General features: G+C 44.0%; 2 protein-coding genes and 1 long non-coding RNA gene across 3 annotated transcripts in view; 2 read left to right on the top strand and 1 right to left on the bottom strand.

Moving 5' to 3' along the window:
• The first annotated feature begins 772 nt into the window (after positions 1 to 772).
• Positions 773 to 1,741, top strand: LOC122105329 (olfactory receptor 10V1). The gene has a single exon (XM_042676540.1). The coding sequence runs from the start codon at positions 812 to 814 to the stop codon at positions 1,739 to 1,741; it is 930 nt and encodes a 309-aa protein (XP_042532474.1). The 5' UTR covers positions 773 to 811.
• Positions 1,742 to 2,061: 320 nt separating this feature from the next.
• LOC122105066 lies at positions 2,062 to 18,117 on the bottom strand. Its single transcript, XR_006147001.1, has 4 exons — positions 18,046 to 18,117; positions 8,199 to 8,289; positions 6,940 to 7,058; positions 2,062 to 2,425 (listed from the first exon to the last, which is right to left on the bottom strand). It is a non-coding gene; the product is annotated as an uncharacterized LOC122105066 (long non-coding RNA).
• A 51-nt stretch (positions 18,118 to 18,168) lies between these two features.
• Patl1 (PAT1 homolog 1, processing body mRNA decay factor) overlaps positions 18,169 to 21,645 on the top strand; it is a 30,255-nt gene continuing 26,778 nt past the window's right edge. The window contains exons 1-2 of the mRNA XM_042676166.1: positions 18,169 to 18,342; positions 20,843 to 20,954. Coding sequence (XP_042532100.1) covers positions 18,328 to 18,342; positions 20,843 to 20,954 — 127 coding nt within the window. The 5' untranslated portion in view covers positions 18,169 to 18,327. The remainder of the gene's footprint in view (positions 18,343 to 20,842; positions 20,955 to 21,645) is intronic.

Below are 21,645 nucleotides of genomic sequence, written 5' to 3'. Positions count from 1 at the left end.
TTGATTAGATGAGCTAATACATTGTGAATCATGTTTTCTGTATGCCCAGTACTTAACACAAAAGATGATAATTTGGCATGAGAATAATACCCTGTCCTCAGCAACTTAGCCCCTATCTTTGGAGAACCAAAATGTAACTGGTAACAAAACATGCTGATCCCAAGAAAGATGCCATGAATTCTAAAATAATATTGAGCAGCATAGAATTTCAGACAAAAAAAAAAGAGAGGTTTAAGCTTGTGTGGCTTAAGATCTTAAGAAAGAACATACCCTAGAATTTGAAAAGTGGGTTTGGTTTTATGGTAGGCAAAAGATAGGAGACATTATTTCTAATTGGAAGAAGAATACAAGTATAAGAAGCAGGCTGGGAATGTGGCTTAGTGGTAGAGTGCTTGCCTAGCATGCATGAAGCCCTGGGTTCCATTCCTCAGTACCACCTAAACAGAAAAGGCCAGAAGTGGCTCAGTGGTAGAGCACTTGCCTTGCATGCCTGAGGCCCTGGGTTCGATTCCTCAGCACCACATAAGCAAAAAAGAAAAAAGCCAGAAGTGGCACTGTGGCTCAAGTGGTAGAGCGCTAGCCTTGAGTGAAGAGCTGAGGGACAGTGCCCAGGCCCAGAGTTCAGGGCCTACAACCGGACCCAAAAAAAAAAAAAAAAAAAGAACTTGTATAAAATGAAGAGATGCTTATCATTGCTGAGGTAGCTCAGAATGTGCTCAAACATTGGAGACACTGGGAAAGTACCATTTACTAAGTGAGATGCTGTGACACTCACATTGTCTTTTCTTTTCATAGGTCCAGTACACTACTTATGGAAGGAATAAATAAAACTGCCAAGATACAATTCTTCTTCCGCCCATTCTCGCCCAGCCCTGAGATCCAGTTGGTGATTTTTGTGGCCTTTTTGGCGATGTACCTGACCAGCCTCGGTGGAAATGCCACAATTGCTGCCATTGTCCACATGAACTACTCCCTCCACACCCCCATGTACTTTTTCTTAGCAAACCTGGCCATTCTGGAAATCTTCTATACATCTTCCATTGCTCCACTGGCCCTGGCCAATCTTCTTTCGATGGGAAAAACTCCCGTTACTATCACAGGTTGTGGCACCCAGATGTTTTTCTTCGTCTTCTTGGGTGGGGCTGATTGTGTCCTGCTGGCAGTCATGGCTTACGACCGGTTTGTAGCAATCTGCTACCCTCTGAGATACACCCTCATCATGAGCTGGTCCCTGTGTGTGAAGCTGTCGGTAGGGTCACTGGTGCTGGGCTTCCTGCTGTCGCTACCACTGACCATTTTAATCTTCAATCTCCCATTCTGCCACAACAACGAGATCTACCACTTCTACTGCGACATGCCCGCGGTCATGCGGCTGGCCTGTGCGGACACACGGGTTCACAAGATGGCTTTGTATGTCATCAGCTTCATTGTCCTGAGCATCCCACTCTCGCTCATCTCCATCTCCTATGTCTTCATCATCGCGGCCATTGTACGGATGCGGTCAGCAGAAGGACGCCACCGGGCTTTCTCCACCTGCTCCTCTCACTTCCTAGTGGTCCTGCTGCAGTACGGCTGTACCAGCTTCATCTATTTATCTCCCAGTTCCCGCTACTCTCCCGAGATGGGCAGGATGGTATCTGTGGTCTACACTTTCATCACTCCCATTTTAAACCCCCTGATCTATAGTATGAGAAACAAGGAACTGAAAGATGCTCTAAAGAAGGCACTGAGAAAGTTCTAGGCAGGATGCTTCCGTGATGTATTTAAATCTGGGCACTTCTGAGTAAAATGTAATGATGTCAATTACCCTGGGGCCAGGCATGATGGTGCATACCTGTAATCCCAGCATTCAGAAGCCGGAAGTAAGAGGTTCATGAATTCAAGGCCAGCCTGGGCTACTTGGTGAGATTTAAATACATTATTATTGTTGTTGTTGTTGTTGTTGTTTGACATGCATAAGCCAGGAATGTCCTTAAAAAGCTATGTGGCCTGATGTTGAGAGACTTCCAGAAGAAATTAATACTAAAAGCTATCTCACATAAGAAAAGATAATCCTGGGGATGAGTGAAGAAAGGCAAGTCATAATTTATTGGGCAACTACAAAATACGAGTACTTTTTATGGATTATCTACTTAATGCAAAATAGCATCATATTAAATTTTCAGAAAACTCAAGTGGCTAACATGGACATATCCAGGATGAGGATACCACATATTTAGAAATCTAAAGTCTGATCTCCCTTCACACAATTCCTTCCTCCTGATTCAGGGCTTGTTCTGCAATGGGAGTGTATGTAACTACGGGCAAGTCTCTTCATCTCTCTGGGATCCAGAGTTCTTATTTCTGAAAAAGCAGGGCTGAATTAGAGATTCCAATGTTCTTGCAGAGATCATATATTATGTTCTGAATATTGGCCAACTCCAACCTGTGGAAAATAGTAGTAGAAGTAGTAGTAGAATAAAAATAAAATAGACTTTAACAAGTCGTTATGTCGAAAACGAACTTTACAACTTTGGTGGGGGGAAGGGGGAGCGGGGAGGATTGGCTGGGAGGGGGGACAGGGGGAGGATGGGAAGGGATGGGAAGGGGAAACAAAGGAGGAGGCTACAATGCTTAATAAGAAATATACTCATTATCTTGCCCATGTAATTGTAACCCCTCTGTACAGTATTTTCACAATAAAATAAAATAAAATAGACTTTCCAGTTAGCAATATAAAAATCAGCTGGTTTTTATATTTTTTTGTTTTGTTAACAGAAATGATAGGGGTTGTAACTATTAAACAGCAATATCCTAGATAAAAATAGGTCTAAAAATCTTCAACAAAAGAGTAATGAACTTAACTAAATAGAATAGAAAGCATAAAGTGGAATTTATCTCTAGGATGCTAATATGATTAAATATACAGAAATGATATAATATCACATATCACATTCACAGAATCAAGAACTAAAACTATGTGATATCACAATAGAAAATTACAAGAACATCATTTGACAAACTTCATCATCATCTCATGAACTAAAAAAACAATTATTAGCAAACTAGGAGTAAAAGGGAATTACACAATAAAGTCCAATGTATTAGAATACAAAGCCTAAAAAGAAATCACAGCATATTTGGTCAACTAATTTTTGAAAGTACCATAATGATTATATAATGGGGGTAAAAGTATCTCCTCAACAAATGCTTTTTTTTCTTTTTTTATTATTATTGTGAAAATTCCATACAGAAGGGTTACAATTACATGGGCAAGATAGTGAGTATCAACAAATGCTTTTGGGAAAATATCCTCAGACTATCCAGTTGTCTCCAGCTACCTTCTTCTCATGAACTTACAAAAGATCACTTGTCATTTTGGAAATTCCAAGGATTTTAAGAGGTATGTGACATGGTTTGGATGGGAAATATATATATATATATATAATAAAATGTATTATATAATAGATAATATAAATATATTACTATAGATATCCGTTACCTTTCTCAAGTTGTCTCTCCCCACATCCCAATGACAAAAGGAGTTTAGAGGAGACAGACACCAGTGATTCATGAAACAGAAATAGAAATCTTAGCTACTCGGATGCTGAGATCTGAGGAATGCTGTTCAAAGCTAGCCTGAGAAGGAAAGTTCTCAAATTGAACACCAAAAAGCTGGAAGTAGAGCTGTGTACACTAGCCTTGAGCAAAAAACGTCAGACATAGTGCCCAGTCCCTGAGTTCAAGCCGCAAGACTGGCTTACACACACACACACACACACACACACACACACACACACACACAAGTATAGAGGGTAATAAAATATTGGGAATTTTTTAATGTCCTACTAAAAATTGTAAAACAAATGAAATTTTTTTTTAAGTACTATAGAGGCTTGATCGGGTCCTATGGGCAACTGGGGTGAAAAGAAGAGGGCCCTTTGATTTGATTTCCAACTAGTGGTCTATCTATTTTCAGTCCTGGAAATTAATCACCATGTCCTATGCATAGACACACTACTCACACAGAAACTTCAGCAGTTAAGTGGCAGCTACACAGGACAAAATGTATTTGAGTTACCTATAAGAAACAATGACCCAGTGTGCAAAGTGATGACAACTGGTAACTATTTGAAGAATTGTATCCAGAGTCATCATTCTGATGAAAGTTCCAACTATATTTCGTTACTATTGTATTCACTTTTTAAAAGGAGGGACTAAAATGTAGAAGGGAAAAGGATGAAGGAGGAAGAAAAGGAGGGAGGAAAAGGAGCAATGTTTTTTCTAAAGAGTCTAAAGAGATTACATACACTTTTCCAATACTACACATACTAATTTCTAAAAACAAAGCAAATAGAAGAGAATGAAAAGTAAAGGAGCACAGAAGAGAAGTGAGAGGAAGGAAAGAGAGTGTGTGTGTGTGTGTGTGTGTGTGTGTGTGTGTGTGTGTGTGTGTGTGTGTGTGTGTGTGTGTGTGTGTGTGTGTGTAGAGAGGATGGGGGGGGCCGGGGGGCCGGAGAGAAAAAAGAGGCAGACAAAGACAGAGATGGAGATGTTTTCCAAAATGTTAACACCTTTGCTGTGATCTTCAGACACATCCCACTTACGTTCCCCCTAGGACCTAGTTTGTCACCCCGAGGGGCTAGGTTGTCATGTGAAACACTGGAAGGTAGTACATCACTTAGGTCAATTCCTAGTTTTTGGAATGTTTGTTGTTGTTGTTGTTTGGTTGGGTGGTTGGTTTGGGTGGGTTTTTTGTTTTATTGTTATTATAAAGGTAATGTACAGAAGGGTTTATAGTTACACAAGTCAGGTAAAGACTATATTTCTTTTTGGACAATGTGGGGGGGTTTTGCTCATTTGTTTGGAGTTTTTTGGTGAGTCCTGGGACTTGAACTAAGAGTCTGGGCCCTGTCCCTTAACCTCTTTTGTTCAAAGCTAGTGCTCTACCACTTGAGCCACAGCTCCACTTCCAGTAGTATTGGGGGTGGGAGGAGAGATAGTTTATTGGAGATAATTTCACAGACTTTCCTGCTCCAGCTGGCTTTGAACGGTAATCAGATCTCAGCCTCCTGAGTAGCTAGCATTACAGGTGTGAGCCACTGGTACCCAGTTTGGGGGATGTGTTATGGAAACAGCTCATATGCCCTATAATAGATGAGTGGTTCAAAAATGTGGTACATATACACAATAAAATTTTACTCATCCATTAGAAAGAATATATTCTGTCATTTTCAAGGAAAGATGGACCTAGAAATAATCATGTTAAATGAGGCAAGCCATGCCCAAAGAGACAAACAACACGTTTTCCCTCATATGTGAAAGCTAGATTTCTTACTGACAATTTAGTGACTATTGCCCAACTACAGATTGACTTGGTAGGTAAAACCATGCTGATGGCTATAGTAACCAGCTTCAGTTGCTTTCTTGACATTTTTAAGTTAGAACTTGAACTTGTTCAGTTTTCTTTTTACCATTTGAACCATGCCTCTAGCCTTACTTTTGGTAGTTATTTAAGAGATGATATCTAGCAGACTTTTCTTCCCTGGCTGGCTTTGAACAGAGATATTCCAGATTTTAACCTCCTGAACAGCTAGGATTGTAAGCATGAGCCACCAGCACATGGCTTGACTACTTCTTAAAGTAAAAAAGAAAAAAAAAAAAGACATTGAGCCAGTTGTGGTGCCTCATACCTATTATTGCAGCATTTGAGAGAAAGATGGAAAGAAAGAAAGAAACAAAGAGAGAGAGAAAGAAAGAAAGAAAGAGAGAGAGGAAGGAAGGAAGGAAGGAAGGAAGGAAGGAAGGAAGGAAGGAAGGAAGGAAGGAAGGAAGGAGGAAGGAAGAGGACAGACATTAAACAAAGTTACTCTTCTGTCAGGAGCTATATCAGTTGACAAGGCTCCTATGTTTGGAACTAATCTTACTTTCTCCAAAATTCAGTCATCTTATCGTGGCATAGCCACAATCAGTAACAATTGCCCCAGGAAAACTCCAAGTAACTTTGGCAGTAACTCTGATCCCTGAACCCTATTCTTTTAGAGAGAAAGGCAATTTGTATCCTTTATGGGTTTAGGTCATTCTGTACTGATGTTTCGCTGTCTTTTTTAAATCATGTTAGTTGTACAAGGGGTGGTGGTCATTATAGTGACCTGTATCTCTCCTGGAAGCTTCAGCTGCTCTGAACCTTCTAGGAAGGTTGCTCCTGTTGATTTGAGACTGGGAAGATGCCTGTGGTGAGGGTCATAAGGCTACCAAAGGGCCAGTAGCCTCGTGAGAATTGAGGCCTAAGACTTGGGAGGAAGTAGTGTGGGTACTGTGCACTTCAGAGTTAGGGATCTCAGCAGCAAATTTGGATTTACCCGGGTCTTTACTTTGTTCAGACATACCCCAACCCTCTGACAAGGACAAGGACAAGGAAGGCCTCTGTGTCTTGGCGCTCTGGGAGCCGGACATCCCTCCAGTGGAGTCCTAGAGAGGGAAGTGCCTATACTTGTCTTCTTTAGATTTCACGCACATAAACATGCAGTATGTTTCTCTCTGTCTCACTTTTTCACTCACCTTTCAAGTTATCCATGGTGGAAAGAGAGAGAGACAGAAAAACAAAGAGAGATAATTTTCTTAATTCATTCATCAGAAGAAATACACTCCTATTTCTGCAACTGGTATCTATGTGATGTCACTTCCTTTAGCTTAGCTATATACCCAGAAGTAGGATTCCTGGATCACACAGTACTTTTTTTTTTAATTTTTTGAGAAATCTCCATGTTGTTTTCCATAGTAACTATAATTTCCATTCTCCGCAACAGCATAGGTCTTCTCTTTTCTCCAACCTCAGTAATTTCTGATACCTATTGTTCTTTAGTTCACGGCTATCCTAATAGCTGCAAGGTAATATCTCAATGTGGTTTTAACTTACATTTCTCAGATATTGGTGATGTTGGATATTATTTCATATACCTGTTAAAATTTGCATGTCTTCTTCAGGTAGAAGAACTATGTTGAATAGAATGATAGATGTTCTTGCCTTCACTAGATCTGAGAGAGAGAATTGAGCTCCATCTTGTCAAAGTATTGATCTGGAAAAAAAATAGAGATATGTGGACATACTTTCAAACCACCACTAAAAGGCAAACTCCAGACAATTCAATCATGGCAAATATTCTGGGGTGGATAAACTGATTCTAATGTTGTATTGCAAATGATTATCAATAACCATGATACAAATCATGTGGTATTCATGCAAAAGTATACTGACATTATGTAACAGAGTAAGTAACCAGGAAAATGATTAAATAGCCATTTAATAGACATGTTAGTAAGCTTTCCAGTGATAAAATTTTTGAGAAAGACAACTTAAAAAGAGAAAAGTTATTTTGGCTCAATTTCAGAGGCTTCAGTCTAGCTGGCTGGTTTCATTGCTTTCGGCTTAAAGTGAGTTAGAATATCATGGTTCAGGAGGGCATGAAGGAAGATATCGATCATCTCATAGCAGCTAGGAAGAAAGAAAGAAAAGGAGCTGTTTACAAGATATATTTACAGCTGCAGGCATGGTCCCAAAGACTCACTTGCTTCAATGAGATCCCATCTCCTAAACTATCACTCCCAATAGCCCACCAAATTATGAACCTATCCTTGGATAATCCACTAATGAGGTCAGAGCCCTTATAATCCAATCACTTCCCAAAACTACCACTTTTGAACATAGCTACCAATATTTATACATGGACCCTCGGGTGGACATTTAAGATTCAAACCATAGCCAGGTACAGGTGGCTCATACCTGTAATCCCAGCTACTCAGGAGGCTGAGGTCTGAGGATTACAGTTCAAAGCCAGGCCGGACAGGAAAGTCCGTGAAACTCTTATCGCCAATTAACCATCAGAAAACTGGAAATGGTGCTGTGGCTCAAGTGGTAGAGTGCTAGACTTGAGCTGAAGAGCTGAGGGACAGTGCCCAGGCCCAGAGTTCAAGCCCCATGGCTGGCCGAAAAAAAAAAAAAAAAGCCATAATAACATATGGTTTTAAAAAAAGGACATCTGAATTTAGTGAATAAAGGAAATAGGATTTGAAAAGTATAGTGAAGTAATTAGTCACTTAGGGAGAAAAGCCAAATACCCATAGCATAGTATACAACAGAATAAATTCCAGAATGGTAAATAAACCTCATGTAAAATCTTGTTTTATTTGCCTTTGTGGAAAAAAAAATGGTATCTTACTATGTAGCCCAGGCAACACTAATAGTAATCTTCTTGTCTTTATCTTCCAAGTTCTGGGGTTACAGGTATGCATCACCATGCTTGGGAAATTCTATGTAAAAAATGTTAAAGAGAAATCAGCCAGAACAAAATATGGACATGATTTCAGAACAAAATTTCAGAATATGTTTATATCAAAATGGAAAATCACAAAGCAAAATTTCAAATTCAGAATTCCCTAGTGATAAACATATATAAATATATATAATCACTGATGCTCTTCAAACTATTTTCTACAAATACTACAGGAACTGTTGACACAGAACCCAAAAACTTAGAACTTAATCTTAAAATTTAAACCATCTTTAAAGAGCATCAAAATACCTACAAGGCCGGGCGCTGGTGGCTCACACCTGTAATCCTAGCTACTCAGCAGGCTGAGATCTGAGGATCATAGTTCAAAGCCAGCCTGGGCAGGAAAGACCATGAGACTCCTATCTCCAATAAACCTTCAGAAAACCGGAAGTGGCGCTGTAGCTCAAGTGGTAGAGCGCTCGCCTTGAGCTGAAGAGCTGAGGGACAGCACCCAGGCCCAGAGTTCAAGCCTCATGACCAACCAAAAAAAAAACCTACAAATAGCTGTATAACTTATGAAAAGATCAATTAGTGAATATATACAAACAAGATAAATAGCTGCCATTGTAAAACCATCAAGTGGATGAAAGAAAGTAAAAGAAAATGTAAAAGAAAAGAAAGGGGAGGGAGAAAGGAAAGAACGAAAAGCAAAGGAAGGTAAAGAGAAAGAATTGAGGAAGGAATCACAGTTCAAACCCAGTCAAAGCAGGAAAGTCCACGAGACTCTTGTCTCCAATCAACCACCAAAAGGCTAGAAGTGAAGCTGTAGCCCAGGTTATAGAGCCCCTGCCTTGAGCAAAAAAGCTCAGGGGCAGTTCCCAGGCCCTGTGTTCAGGCCCCAGTTCTCTCTCTCTCTCTCCCTCTCTCTCTCTCTTTCTCCCTCTCTCTCTCTTTCTCCCTCTCTCTCTCTCTCTCTCTCTCTCTCTCTCTCACACGCACACACACACACACACACACACACACACACACACACAGAGATGGCACATACCCCCTACACACCAAAGAAAAAATGTACACAAGTACTATACTTGTTTTCTACCATAAGAATTTTAGGGCATGGGTAGAGTTAGGAGTGACAGAATGATGACACTGATCAAAATGCGTTGTACTCACAGACATGTTGAATTTAAACCCCTTACAACCAATTATGATGAGAAAAATGTGCATAAACTTTTAAAGCTAGATGTGCATAATGCTACTTTTTATACAACTGCTATGCTTTTCTTGACTCTTGGTTATGAGTGTAAAGTTTATAAAATGTGTGAGGATGTTTCAGCTACAAGGCAGTATATTAGATGTCCTGGGCTGACTTAACCACAAACCAACAATGGACTCATAACTTGGCATCGCTGTGTTGTCACAGCTGATCTCTATCTTTAGGTAGAGAAATCCTTCAGAAAAAAAAAGAGACTACTCTTTTTTTTTTTGGGGGGGGGGGGTGTCCAGTCGTGGGGCCTGAACTCTGGGCCTGGGTGCTGTCCCTCAGCAGTACAGCTCAAGGCTAGCGCTCTACCACTTGAGCCACAGCACCACTTCCAGCTTTTTTCTTTTTGCTTATGTGGTGCTGAGGAATCGAACCCAGGGCCTCAGGCATGCAAGGCAAGCACTCTACCACTGAGCCACCTTCCCAGCTCCAAGAGACTACTCTTTAAAGGAGACAATGACCCTGATGTATGTTACAGGGCTACTATATGAAATCAGGATTACTATGACTTCACAGATAATGCCCAGAAGATTATCTCGGGATAGTACATAAATTCCAAAATGCAGGGGTTGCCTAGCACTGATGAGCTCACACCTGTAATTCTGTCTATGCAGGAGGCTGATATCTGACAATGGCAGTTCAAAGCCAGCTCAGGCAGAATATGCCTACATACTCCTATCTCCAGTGGACCACCCAAAAGCCAGATGTGAAGCTGTGATCCAAGTGGTAAAGTGCCATCCTTCAGTGAAAAAGTAAAACAGAAGTTTGAGGCCCTGAGTTCAAACCCCAGTAACACACATACACACACATACACACACACACACACACACACACATGTATGTGTATGCACGTGCACACAGTGTTATTATTTCAGCTGATTTTTACAAAACAAAAATGAAATCAATGTCTTCAGCTCAACACATGGAGCAAATTAACTCATTCATGATCATAAACTTTCTGGTTAACTGAACCAAATCTCTTGAAAATGAGATGAAAAACATAAAGAGTGGCCTGCAGATCATAAAATCATCTTCAAAATGATTAAGTCTGTAGGTGATCTAACGGTACCATTGCCTAGTATCGGCTGGAAGCCCCAGTTGATACTAGCCACCAACTGCTAAAAACAGAAAAGTTTTTTTTCATAGAAAACCCACTATGGCTCTTTTATGGAGGATGTAAACCAAACTGGAATGATCCAGTTCCATTTTCACTCATCCTGTAGGTACAAATCACAAGTGAAATGGTATGAACCATTGCATTCTTATGAGCCAGTGAGGTAGAGTGGTTTTGTTCATTTCGGACATTTCTGTTTGATCATTTAGGACTAAGTGCAAAGACACATGTTACAGTGAGAATAATATACAAAGCAAGAACTATATAGTTCCTTATTGGGAAGGGGTCCAGGAGGGAAGGCATCATTATGTTTTCCTGGGCTGCCTAAGTGACATGGGAATCAATCATTCCTCTAACCACCAGGAACTAAGCAGGGTTCAAGGGCATAATGGAAACAATGGCAGTGAAAGTTCCCCTTTCTCTTGCCAGTTCAGCAGCTAATACAGGAACAAAATTACTTTTCACTCATCTCCCAATGCCATGACCTATCCTGGAAAACCACTATATTCCTGACCTCTAAATGACATTCAGCCAAATAACACAGGAAGGAGTCTCTATACCTCATTCCTACTGCCAAGCCTGTGCTACCTCTTCTATGGCTCTGTGCAGTACGGATCTGTATGTTTTCCCACTCCATTACTGCTATCTTTCTAGTCTGTCGTTAGTTCACCTAGGTACAGCTTCCATTTTTGAAACTTCAAAAACCTTCTTCTCATTATACACTACCAAAATTCACCTTAAATGAAATCCCAATGATTCATTCCATACCACAAGTAGTAGGCTGAAAAATAGCTCCCCAAAGATGTCCTAATTCCTAGAACTTAATGAATATGTTACTTTACATCATAAAAGGATTTTGAAGACGTGATTTAAGGATATTGAAATAGAAGGCTTATCTTGGGTTATTCTGGTGCACCTAATGTTATCATAGGATCCTTTATGTTTGTCTGGTTGTAGTTGTAGCAGTAGTAGTTGTTACTGTTGTTGTAAACAGTCTTACTCTATAGGCTAGGATGACCTGGAACTCATGATCCTCCTACCTCAGATCCTGAGTGCAGGAATAACAGACATATGTGTCCACACCTAGCTTTCATAGGATTTTTTTTTCCTTTTGTGCTGGTACCGGGGCTTGAACTCCAAGCCTTTTACTCAGCTTTTTCACCCATACCTGGTGCTCTACCACTTGAGCCATACCTATAATCCAGCAGTTTGCTGGTTAACTAGAGATAAGTCTTGAGACTTTTTTCTGTCCAGGCTGGCTTCAAATCACTATCCCCAGATCTCAGCCTCCTGAGTAGCTAGGATTATAGATGGGACCCGGGGCACCTGGCTTTTTCAGAAGAGTGGGTAAGAAAATGTGACAATAAGGAAGGGAGAGGGAGGCAGGCAGGCAGGCAGGCAGGCAGGCAGGCAGGCAGGCAGGCAGGCAGGCAGGCAGGCAGACAGACAGACAGACAGACAGACAGACAGACATGCTGGGCTTTGAGAATGGAAGATAGGACAACATACCTTCTTGAAAGGTAAAAAAGAGGGGCTGGGAAGGTGGCTCAGTGGTAGAGTGGCTCAGGCCGTGCATGCCTGAGACCCTGGGTTCGATTGCTCAGCACCACATAAGCAAAAAGAAAAAAAGCCAGAAGTGGCACTGTGGCTCAAGTGGTAGAGTGCTAGCCTTGAGCTGAAGAGCTGAGGGACAGCGCCCAGGCCCAGAGTTCAGGCTCCACGACCGGACCCAAAAAAAAAAGAAAGGTAAAAAAGAAAAACACCATCAAAGCTAACCACAAAAAACAAAGACAAAAACAAAAATCCCCAAGCTTCCAGAAGAACATGGTACTACGGTCTACTTTAAGCTTCTCACCTCTAGCCCTAGCAGAGAATAAATCTTTGATGCTTTCAGACACTAAGCTTATAGAAATTTGTTACGGCAGCAAAAGAGATCAAACAGTCCATACATTAGAACTTTAACTCATCCCTAAAGAACTACTTAGGCCATACTCATGACTTTTTACATAATACATTCTCAACCTGTGTAAGAGATTCTTCAGAAATACATATGAAATACCTGGAAAATATTTAATATAAATAATAGCTTCTCAAAATAAAATTTTCCCAAAATTAAAATATTCTTTTATTTTCAATAAATCATGAGTAACAAAGATTTGTGTATCTCATTGAGCAAGCTCAGCAAGACAATGAAGCCAAATCAAAAGACTAAAGCAGGAACTATGAAGGCGGCCAGGCACTGTGGCTCTTGCCTCTAATCTCATCTACTCTGGAGGCAGATATGGAGATGATTGGGGTCCAAGGCCAGCCCTGGCAAACAGCTGGGTATGTTGACACACACCTGTCATTCCAGATATATGGGAAGCCTACGTATGAGGATTATGGTCCAGGCTGCCCAAGAAAACAAAAAAAGGCAAAAAGGGCTGAGGGTATAGTCTAATTGTCTCTGGAAATTCCCTGGCAGATACTCCTGTAACTGTACTTTGTTCATCTCCTGGGTATTTATTAATCCAGTCAAACTGACAACCATCAGCTCTGTGGTTTTTCAGTGGCTCTGTGTCAGTTTGGTTTTGCTTGCTTGTTTTGGCAGTGGTAGGGTTTGAACTCAGGGCCTCATGCATGTAACACAGGAGCTCTACCACCTGAGCCATGGCACATGTGCTTTCCACATGTGGAAAAAAGAAAAAGAATGTGTAGTCAGAACCTATGGTTGGTTATTTCCAACTGGAGAGAGCAGACAAGGAAAAGAAGCGGCATAAAGCTTGAATAGTGTAAGTGCCTTTTCCCCCTTCCTCTCTTCATCAACTCTCCTTTAACACTTACCCCCGCCCTGCAACCTTGAAGTACCAGTTTTCTGATCCTTAAAAAAAACACTCAATCTCCCTCCCAAAAATATTGTATCAGAAGGGAATTTGTTTTATACTGCCTATTACACTTTGTTTTATGTTTATGTCTGCTCTGCAATGATTCCTTATACTTCCCCCAAGCTTATTTTCTAATTCATTTGTTTTTTGTGGCTTTTTTGCCACTCCTGGGACTTGAACTCTGAGCCTGGGAGCTGTCCCTGAGTTTCTGTTTTCAAAGGTAGAGTTCTACTATTTGAGCCACAGCTCTGCTTCCAACTTTTTTCTGTGATTAATTACAGATAAGAGTCTCATGGAGTTTCCTGCCTGGGCTGGCTTCAAACCTCAATCCTCAGATCTCAAACTCCTGAGTACCCAGGATGACAGGTGTGAGCCATTGGCACCTGGCTTTATAACTCATTTATATACAGTAGTACTGACTTTGATATAAACTGCTCTAGGTATATTAGTCTTGATACATTAAAATGTTGATCATTCAGTTCAAAATATTTTCTGCTTTCCACTGTTCTCTTAATTTGATTGCTTTTGGGATAAAACATTGGATGGTGGGGGTTGGGAAGGTGGCTCAGTGGTAGAGCGCTTGCCTTGCATGGCTGAGTTCAATTCCTGGGTTCAATTCCTCAGCACCACATAAGCAAAAAAAAAAAAAAAAAAGCTGGAAGTGGCGCTGTGGCTCAAGTGGTAGAGTGCTAGCCTTGAGCTGAAGAGCTGAGGGACAGCGCCCAGGCCCTAGCCTTGAGCTGAAGAGCTGAGGGACAGTGCCCAGGCCCAGAATTCAGGCCCCACGACCAGACCCAAAAATAAAAAATAAAATAAAAAAACATTGGATGGTGATTTTCAATTTCTGAAAAATATGAAATTGTTTCTTAAATGACTAACACATATTAGTTATACAAGGTAGGATTGTGACATTTCCATAAATGCATACAATGTATCTCAATAAACTCCCTCACTCCCTTACTTCTCTCCCCATTTCAAAGACCATCTTAATAGGTTTTATTGTTCTATTTTCATCCATCCAAATAAACTACTTCAACTATATTCCTCATCATTCACCTTCTACACTCCTGTTATACTTTCCTTTCATTCATTGTTTTTCAGTGTGTATTGTCAACTATAGTAAGCGCAGTATTTCAGATGCGCTTGTATTGTGTGTGTATGTGCGCGTGCACAGATACTTGGGCTTGAACTCAGGGCCTGGATACTCCCTGAGCTTTTCTCCTCAAGGCTAGCACTTTACCACTTGAGCCACTGCTCCACTTTATCTTTTTGGGTGTAAACTGAAGATGAGAGTCTCACAGACTTATCTGCCTGGGCTGGTTTTGAACCGAGATCCTCCTCAATAGCTAGGATTACAGGTATGAGCCACCAGTGCTTAGCTGTCCCTGAGGTTTTTAGCTCAAGGTCAGCACTCCATTACTTGAGCCACATTCCAACTTTTTGATGGTCAATAAGAGTCTCACAAACTTTTCTACCCAGACTGGCTTTGAACCTCAATCCTCAGACCTCAGCCTCCTGAGTAGATAAAAATACAGGCATGGGCCACGGGTACCTGGCCCAGTATGTTTTTATCAGAATAACCCCCTCTATTACCTTGTCTTTTCCTGCTCCCCAACTGCTCTGAAATTCCCTATGGCGTGTCACATCTGGCTGTAATGAATTTTTTCTTCATTCCTCTCACCTTCCTCCCATAGCTAAAATCATATTTTATGTATTTATTTGACTGATTACTTCTAACATAATGATCAGAAAATATGGCTCAACCGGTTGAGCCAATTCTTCCTGTGAAGGGCCAGATACTAAGTATTTCTCACACTTAGCAAGCTACTAATTTGTAATTACCAACTCTTGTCTTTTAATACATGAGGGCATCTTGGCAACCTGAAAAATTAAGAAACATTTAAGAGATAAGCAACACACTCCTCTAGAAACCTAATTAGATAGGGCTCTGGCCTAGTCAACAGATGAGGGCTTCATTAGAAGGTGGGAAAAGCCTGAGTACCTATGCATGTTTATACCACTACTACCACTCAGGAGACAGAGATTGAAGATCACAGTTCAAAGCCAGCCCAGGCGCAAAAGTCCATGAGACTAACCACCCAAAAAAAGTTGGAAGTGGAGCTGTGGCTCAAGGGCAACACCCAGACCCTGAGTTCAAGCCCTAGGACCAGAATCATAAAAATTAAAACAGGAAGTGGGAAAAGGTCAGGAGGCGGAGCCTAGTGGGAGGAAGTAGGTCACTGAGGGTGTGGCTTTGGGGGCTATTTATTGCCCCAGCCTCTCCCTGCATTTACTTTTTGCTCTGCTTCTAGTTGTCTTTGGGGTGAAGAACTGCCTCCACTGCACTGTCCTCCCCACTGCCCCCCAGGAAAATCTATCCCAGCACGAGACCACGCACGGACTGAGCCCTCTGAAACTGTAAGTTTTAATACACATCTTTCCTTCTTTTCAGTTCTCTCCGGTACTTTGGTCACAGAGATGCAAAAGTAACTTAATACATAGCAACCAAACACAATGTGTAAATAAACCGTGAATATATTGCCTTATAAAAATAGATGGCTGGGCCAGATGCACCTGTGGGCCATGGTTTGTCAACTCCTGGTCTACAAGACATTAATACTTAGGTGATGGTTAAAAAAAAAACGTTGAGGATGCCACCCAGCACCTGACTCGGCCTGAGCACTGTCCCTGAGCTCTTCAGCTCAAGGCTAGTGCTCTCCCGCTGGAGCCACAGCTTCATTTCCGGTTTTCTGCTGGTTCACTGGAGATAAGATAAGCTGGCTTTGAACTGTGAAATTCAGATCTCAGCCTCCTGAGTGGCTAGGATTACAGGCGTGAGTCACTGGCGCCCCGCTCTGATATTTCTTATATTGCACACATACTTGAAAAATAATCATCTCATCCCTGACCTGCTCCATTCTTTAAAGCTGAAGACTGAACCACGCAATTATTAGCTTTTTGTACTTTGTCACTGTGATTAAGAGATTGGGTTTTAGAAAGTCCTGTCAACTTCGCCATTTGCCATTGACTTAAAGCAAATTATTTAAGGTGTCCAACACTCAGGTTCCTCTTCTATAAACTGGAGAAAGTATTAGTGCCTACCTCTCCGGGTGAGTTGTAAGGAATGATTTAGCTTGCAATCATTACCATCATTATTAGCAGCAATATCTCCGAATCACTCTGTTCCATGAGGCAGATGTAACTACGCCCACTTTCCCAAAGACACTAAGTCCCAGTGACCTAGCGGATGCCTCACTACCAGTGGACAACCCACTGCTTGCCATCCAGACTTTCTATTTTCAAATCCTGCGTTTCCACTACGCAAGCCCTGATGAATGCACTCACACTGACACGTGAGGAATTTACAGTATGCCGTTCTTAGGCGAGGCTGCATTTTTCACACACGGGGGGGGGGGGGGGAGGGGGGGGGAGAGAAGGGGTAGTGGAACTCCTAAGAATAACTTCTTGGAGGTGGGGAGGGGAAGAATACAGTCACTGTCCTCAAGGCATATAGCTATGCCAGGGGCTGAGATGGAGGGGGGGGATGGGAATGATTTTTTTAAAAAGGGGGGGGGGGGTGCTACTGATCCAGATGCACTGAATTCAAAGTGGCATGTTGAATGGCCTCATTACAACTAAAGATAACTAAAAAGGTCAGAAAATTAAGGAAAAATAAAAGGAATACTTTCTGCTTGCACAATTTAAAAGGGAGAGAAGAGGAATGGAGAGAAAAGGGAAGAGAAGAGAAGGGAGAGAAGAGAGGGAAGAGAGGGAGGAAGGAGGCTGGAGGGGGTGAGGGGGGGGGTTCAGTGGGGTCAAACCCGCTTGGGAGGACGCGCGATGTTCCAGGAGGTGACCCACCACCAGAACTTCAGCCACTGGGGTGTAGAGGTTGGCACCCCGGGGCAAAGTCACGGTACAAAGGTGGGGTCACGCGGGGGCGCACCCCGGCTGAGGTCCCCGCCCAGCCCGGGCCTCGGGGCGCCGGGGGCCTAAAAATACCTCCCGGCCCGGGCCTTCGGGTTAGCACCGAACACAGCACGAAGCGGGCTGGGCGCGGCTGGGAGGCGGGTGAGTCACAGCCCCGCCGGGCCGGGCCCGGGGCGGAACAGCGGCCACCTGCCCCGGTCCCGGCGCGGTCACCTGCCACCCGACGCAGGCTGCGCCCGACGTGGGATGTGTGTGCTTTCCCCGCCAGGAGCCTCGGGTGCCGACCCCCCCCCCCCCCCCGGTACCACGGACAGCAGTGCGGGACGTGAGCGCCAGAGAGGAAACAACCCCGAGAGCCGCCCAGGGCTCCCGCGCCCGGCTCAGCCCGGACCCCGCAGCGCACCGCGTGGGACCGGCCCCGGGCTTCTCCCCGCCCCGGCGATGACGGAGAACTCGTGACTGGCCGGGCGACTCGCAGCCCGGCGCCCGGCGGGCGGCGGGCGGAGGGCGGAGGGAGCAGCCGGAAGGCGGAGCTGCGAGGTTCCCGGAGCCGGGACGCCTCCCGCGCCCGCCCCCTCCCCACCACCCGCGGGCGCGCATGCGCCGTCGCTCTCCACGGGACCTCCTTCTCGCCGCGGACTCTAGGAAGCCGCACGCCAAATCTGTCCCCCGCGCAGCCTCCGCTGCTGTCCTTGCCGCCGCCGCCGTCGTCAGGCGCCAAACGGGACGGCCGCCCTCCCCGAACTGCGCCTGCGCACGTTCCCACGCACGCTCCGGCGTACGGCGGCGGCCAGGGGTCGCGAGCCGGTGGAGGACCCGCGCGCGCCGAGGAGACCGGAGCGTCGGCGCTTCTCCCCTCCCTCCCCCCCGCTCCCCTCCCCGCTCCCTCCCCCCTTCCCCAAGAATGTTCCGCTACGAGGTGAGTGTGGCGACCGGAAGTGGCCCCTCCCTCCCTCCTCACGCGCCCCTTTGCCTCTCCTGCCCGCGGGCGCGCCGGTCCCGTGCTCCGGGCGTGCGTGGGGTGGGGGGGGGGGAGCGGTACGGAGAGAGGCCGGGGCCCGTGGGAACCGGGGGAGCGCGGGGGGCGACGCCGGCCTGGGGCTGACGGTCCGCGGAGCCGGCGAGCGGTCTGCAGGTGGCGGGACCGCCGGGCGGAGCGGCTGTGGCTGGGGAAAGTTGGCCTCGGTGTTGGGGTGCGCGGGGCCCGTTAAGTGCCACGGTCCGGCCACACACCGCACCACGCCCTCCCTCGGAGCGGGGCCGGCCGGCCCGCGGCCGACGCGGGCTCCTGCCCGGTGGCGTTCCTTGAGGGAGACCTTACCTGGATGCCCGTCGCTCCGTTTCCCGCCCAGTGCCCGGACACCCCCTCCCCAGCTCCCCGCGCACGCCCACGCGCACGCCCACACACCCAGGAGGCCTGCGGGGTGGGCTGGGGTGTCCTTTGACTCTCGGGCTAGACGGCTGGCGAGCTGAAGGGTTGGGAGGGGGCGTGTCCAGGAGAAGTTCCTTCAGGACCAGGGAAGATGTGAGGGGTTTTTTTTGGGGTGCTGTCCTTGGGAAGGCAGCGGGTTCTTGACCCTGTCACCGAGACTCTGTGACCTTGAGTGACGCTGAATCTCTGAACGTGAAAGTTTTCTCCGTTGGCAAAATCATTAGGGACGGCTCTCGGTTTATCCCTGAGTCATTTCAGGCTTTTGGGTTTGGTTTTGAGAGCAGTGATTTGGTTAGGTAGATCTTTATGGTTTGGAAGAGTATAAGGCTGCTAGTGGCCTCTGATTTAGGGACCAGTCCCACGTCTGCTTTCTGTTAGCATGAGAGATTGGTAGGATGGGTAGAAAGGCTCTAGCCAGGCAAGGTCTATCACAAACCAGTCCATACTAAGAGTGTGGAATTAGGACTTTTATACATGATAGCTGAGCCGCTACCATAATGTCTAGTAAGTGGGGAGAAAGAACGATGAGATACAGTGGGAAGAAGTTGTTGAGAGAAAAGAATACTTGGAAGAATAAGTCAATTAATAAAAAATAAGGTGGAGGAGGGAAATGTTTAAAATACACAAACCTGTAATTCCAGCACTGTGGAGGCTGAGGTAGCAGTCATGAGTTCAAGGCCAGCCTTGGCTACATGCTCAGACACTGTACCTGAAAATAAAGTAGAACACACTTAAGATGTTTATATTCAGCTGTCTACAATCTTTGACTTGTTTAATCCTCACAACAAACTGAATTAAGTGATGTGTACCACTGAAATACGATTTAAGAAACTGAGGACCAGAGCCTAACATAGTACAAGCCTCCAGACACAACAGATCTTCAAAAGGCACTGATCAGTTAATCAAGAAAATTGATTGTGCTGGGCCCAGGTGGCTCATACCTCTAAATCTGGCTACTCCAGAGGCTGAGATTAAGGAAAGCAGTTTGAAGCCAGCCTGGGTAGGAAAGTATGTGAAACTCTTACTCCCGTTACCAAAAAAGCCAGAAGTGGAACTGTGTGTGGCTTTAGTGGTAGAGCTCCAGCCTTGAACACAAATGCTCAAGGACAATTCCCAGGCCCTAGTTCAAGCCCCAGGACTGGCACACACACACACACACACACACACACACACACACACACACACACACACACACACACACACACACACACGAGTTACCCATGTTTACAATACTTGTAAGAGTGGAGCTTGATGTATCAGAGCTCTTCCCACATAAGTGGTAGAGAACTTAGCTTTCAGTGAGAGTTTAGAACTACAAGAAACAGAAGGGGAGACAGAAAGTTAAGAGAAAGCATTAAAATGTAAGGAGGCAAGTATGAGTTTTGTTGAGAAAGTTACATGAAACACAAGCAAGATAACAGTGTTCCTTTTTTACTTGTAATCAGTATTCCAGCCAGCGGTGGGAAGAATGTGTGTGCCTAATTTAATGAGTGCATGACGATATGCTATTGTTGGATTTTTATTAAATAGGGAAACTGGACATGTTTTAGAAGTGGAGGATAAAATAAATGAAACAAGGAATAGAAAATAGAAACAGAAAGAAGATAGTGAAATCTCCCAACTGCCAGGAAAATTGGATAGGAAAAAAAAAATCTTACCAGGTGCTGGTAGCTCACGCCTGTAATTCTAGCTCTTCAGGAAGCTGAGATGATGATCAAGGTTCAAAGTCAGCCCTGGGAGGAAGGTCCCTGAGACTCTTTATCTCCAATTAACCACCAGGAAACCAGAAGTGACACTGTGGCTCAAAGTAGTAGAGCAGTAGCCTTGAGCAGAAAAACACAGGGACAGTGCCCAGGCCCTGAGTTCAAGCCCCATGACCAACAAAAACAAAAAGCTTACCTTTACAAAGGCAAGGTAGACATTTTTAGGCCTTTGAAAATGAGCATATAAGTTTGATGAAAAGCTCAATTCCTTTCTCTTTGTTCAGTCTCTGGAAGATTGTCCTCTGGATGAAGATGATGATGCATTTCAAGGCCTGGGAGAGGAAGATGAGGAGATTGATCAATTCAATGATGATACATTTGGGTCAGGTGCAGTTGGTAAGTGACTTCTTTCATGGTATCACCTTGCTTTGCTAGGGGTAACACCATAATCTTCTTAATAGAACAGTGAGTGCATCCTTCAGTCAGAATAGTTCATCTTGCTGATCTTTTTTTTTTTTTGAGTCCAGTCTTGGGCCTGAACTCTGGGCCTGGGCGCTGTCCCTCAGCTCTTCAGCTCAAGGCTAGCACTCTACCACTTGAGCCACAGCGCCACTTCTGGCTTTTTTCTTTTTGCTTATGTGGTGCTGAGGAATTGAACCCAGGGCCTCATGCATGCAAGGCAAGCGCTCTACCACTGAGCCACCTTCCCAGCCCCTTGCTGATCTTTTTGTCTCACCTATAAAAACAGGTATTCTTTAAGCCTTGTCTCATCCTGCTATATGACTTTGTGGTTCCTGGTTGCCATTATAAGAAATTCAAATGTTTGGAGAAGTAGAATTCAAATGTTTGGAGAAGTAGACATTTAACAGAGTTTTAAAATAATCTAGATGAGGGAAATTTTGTTTGCAAGACATGCAATGTAAGGGAAACTAAGGAATTAGAAGACAAATCAGATTCTAGTATGTAGATGTATTTTTAATTTTTTTACTGTTACAAAGGTACAGAGTATAGTCACTGAATGTATAACCATTTCTATTGTCTTATCTACATTAGCTTTTTAAAAAGGCTTTTTTATTCCAAGTATATT

This window comes from Dipodomys spectabilis, unplaced genomic scaffold (assembly GCF_019054845.1).
Source record: "Dipodomys spectabilis isolate Male_0828 unplaced genomic scaffold, ASM1905484v1 ptg000030l, whole genome shotgun sequence".
Classification (NCBI taxonomy): Eukaryota; Metazoa; Chordata; class Mammalia; order Rodentia; family Heteromyidae; genus Dipodomys; species Dipodomys spectabilis.
The sequence above is the reverse complement of the archived record's forward strand: the minus strand, read 5'-3'. Positions and strand labels throughout refer to the sequence as shown.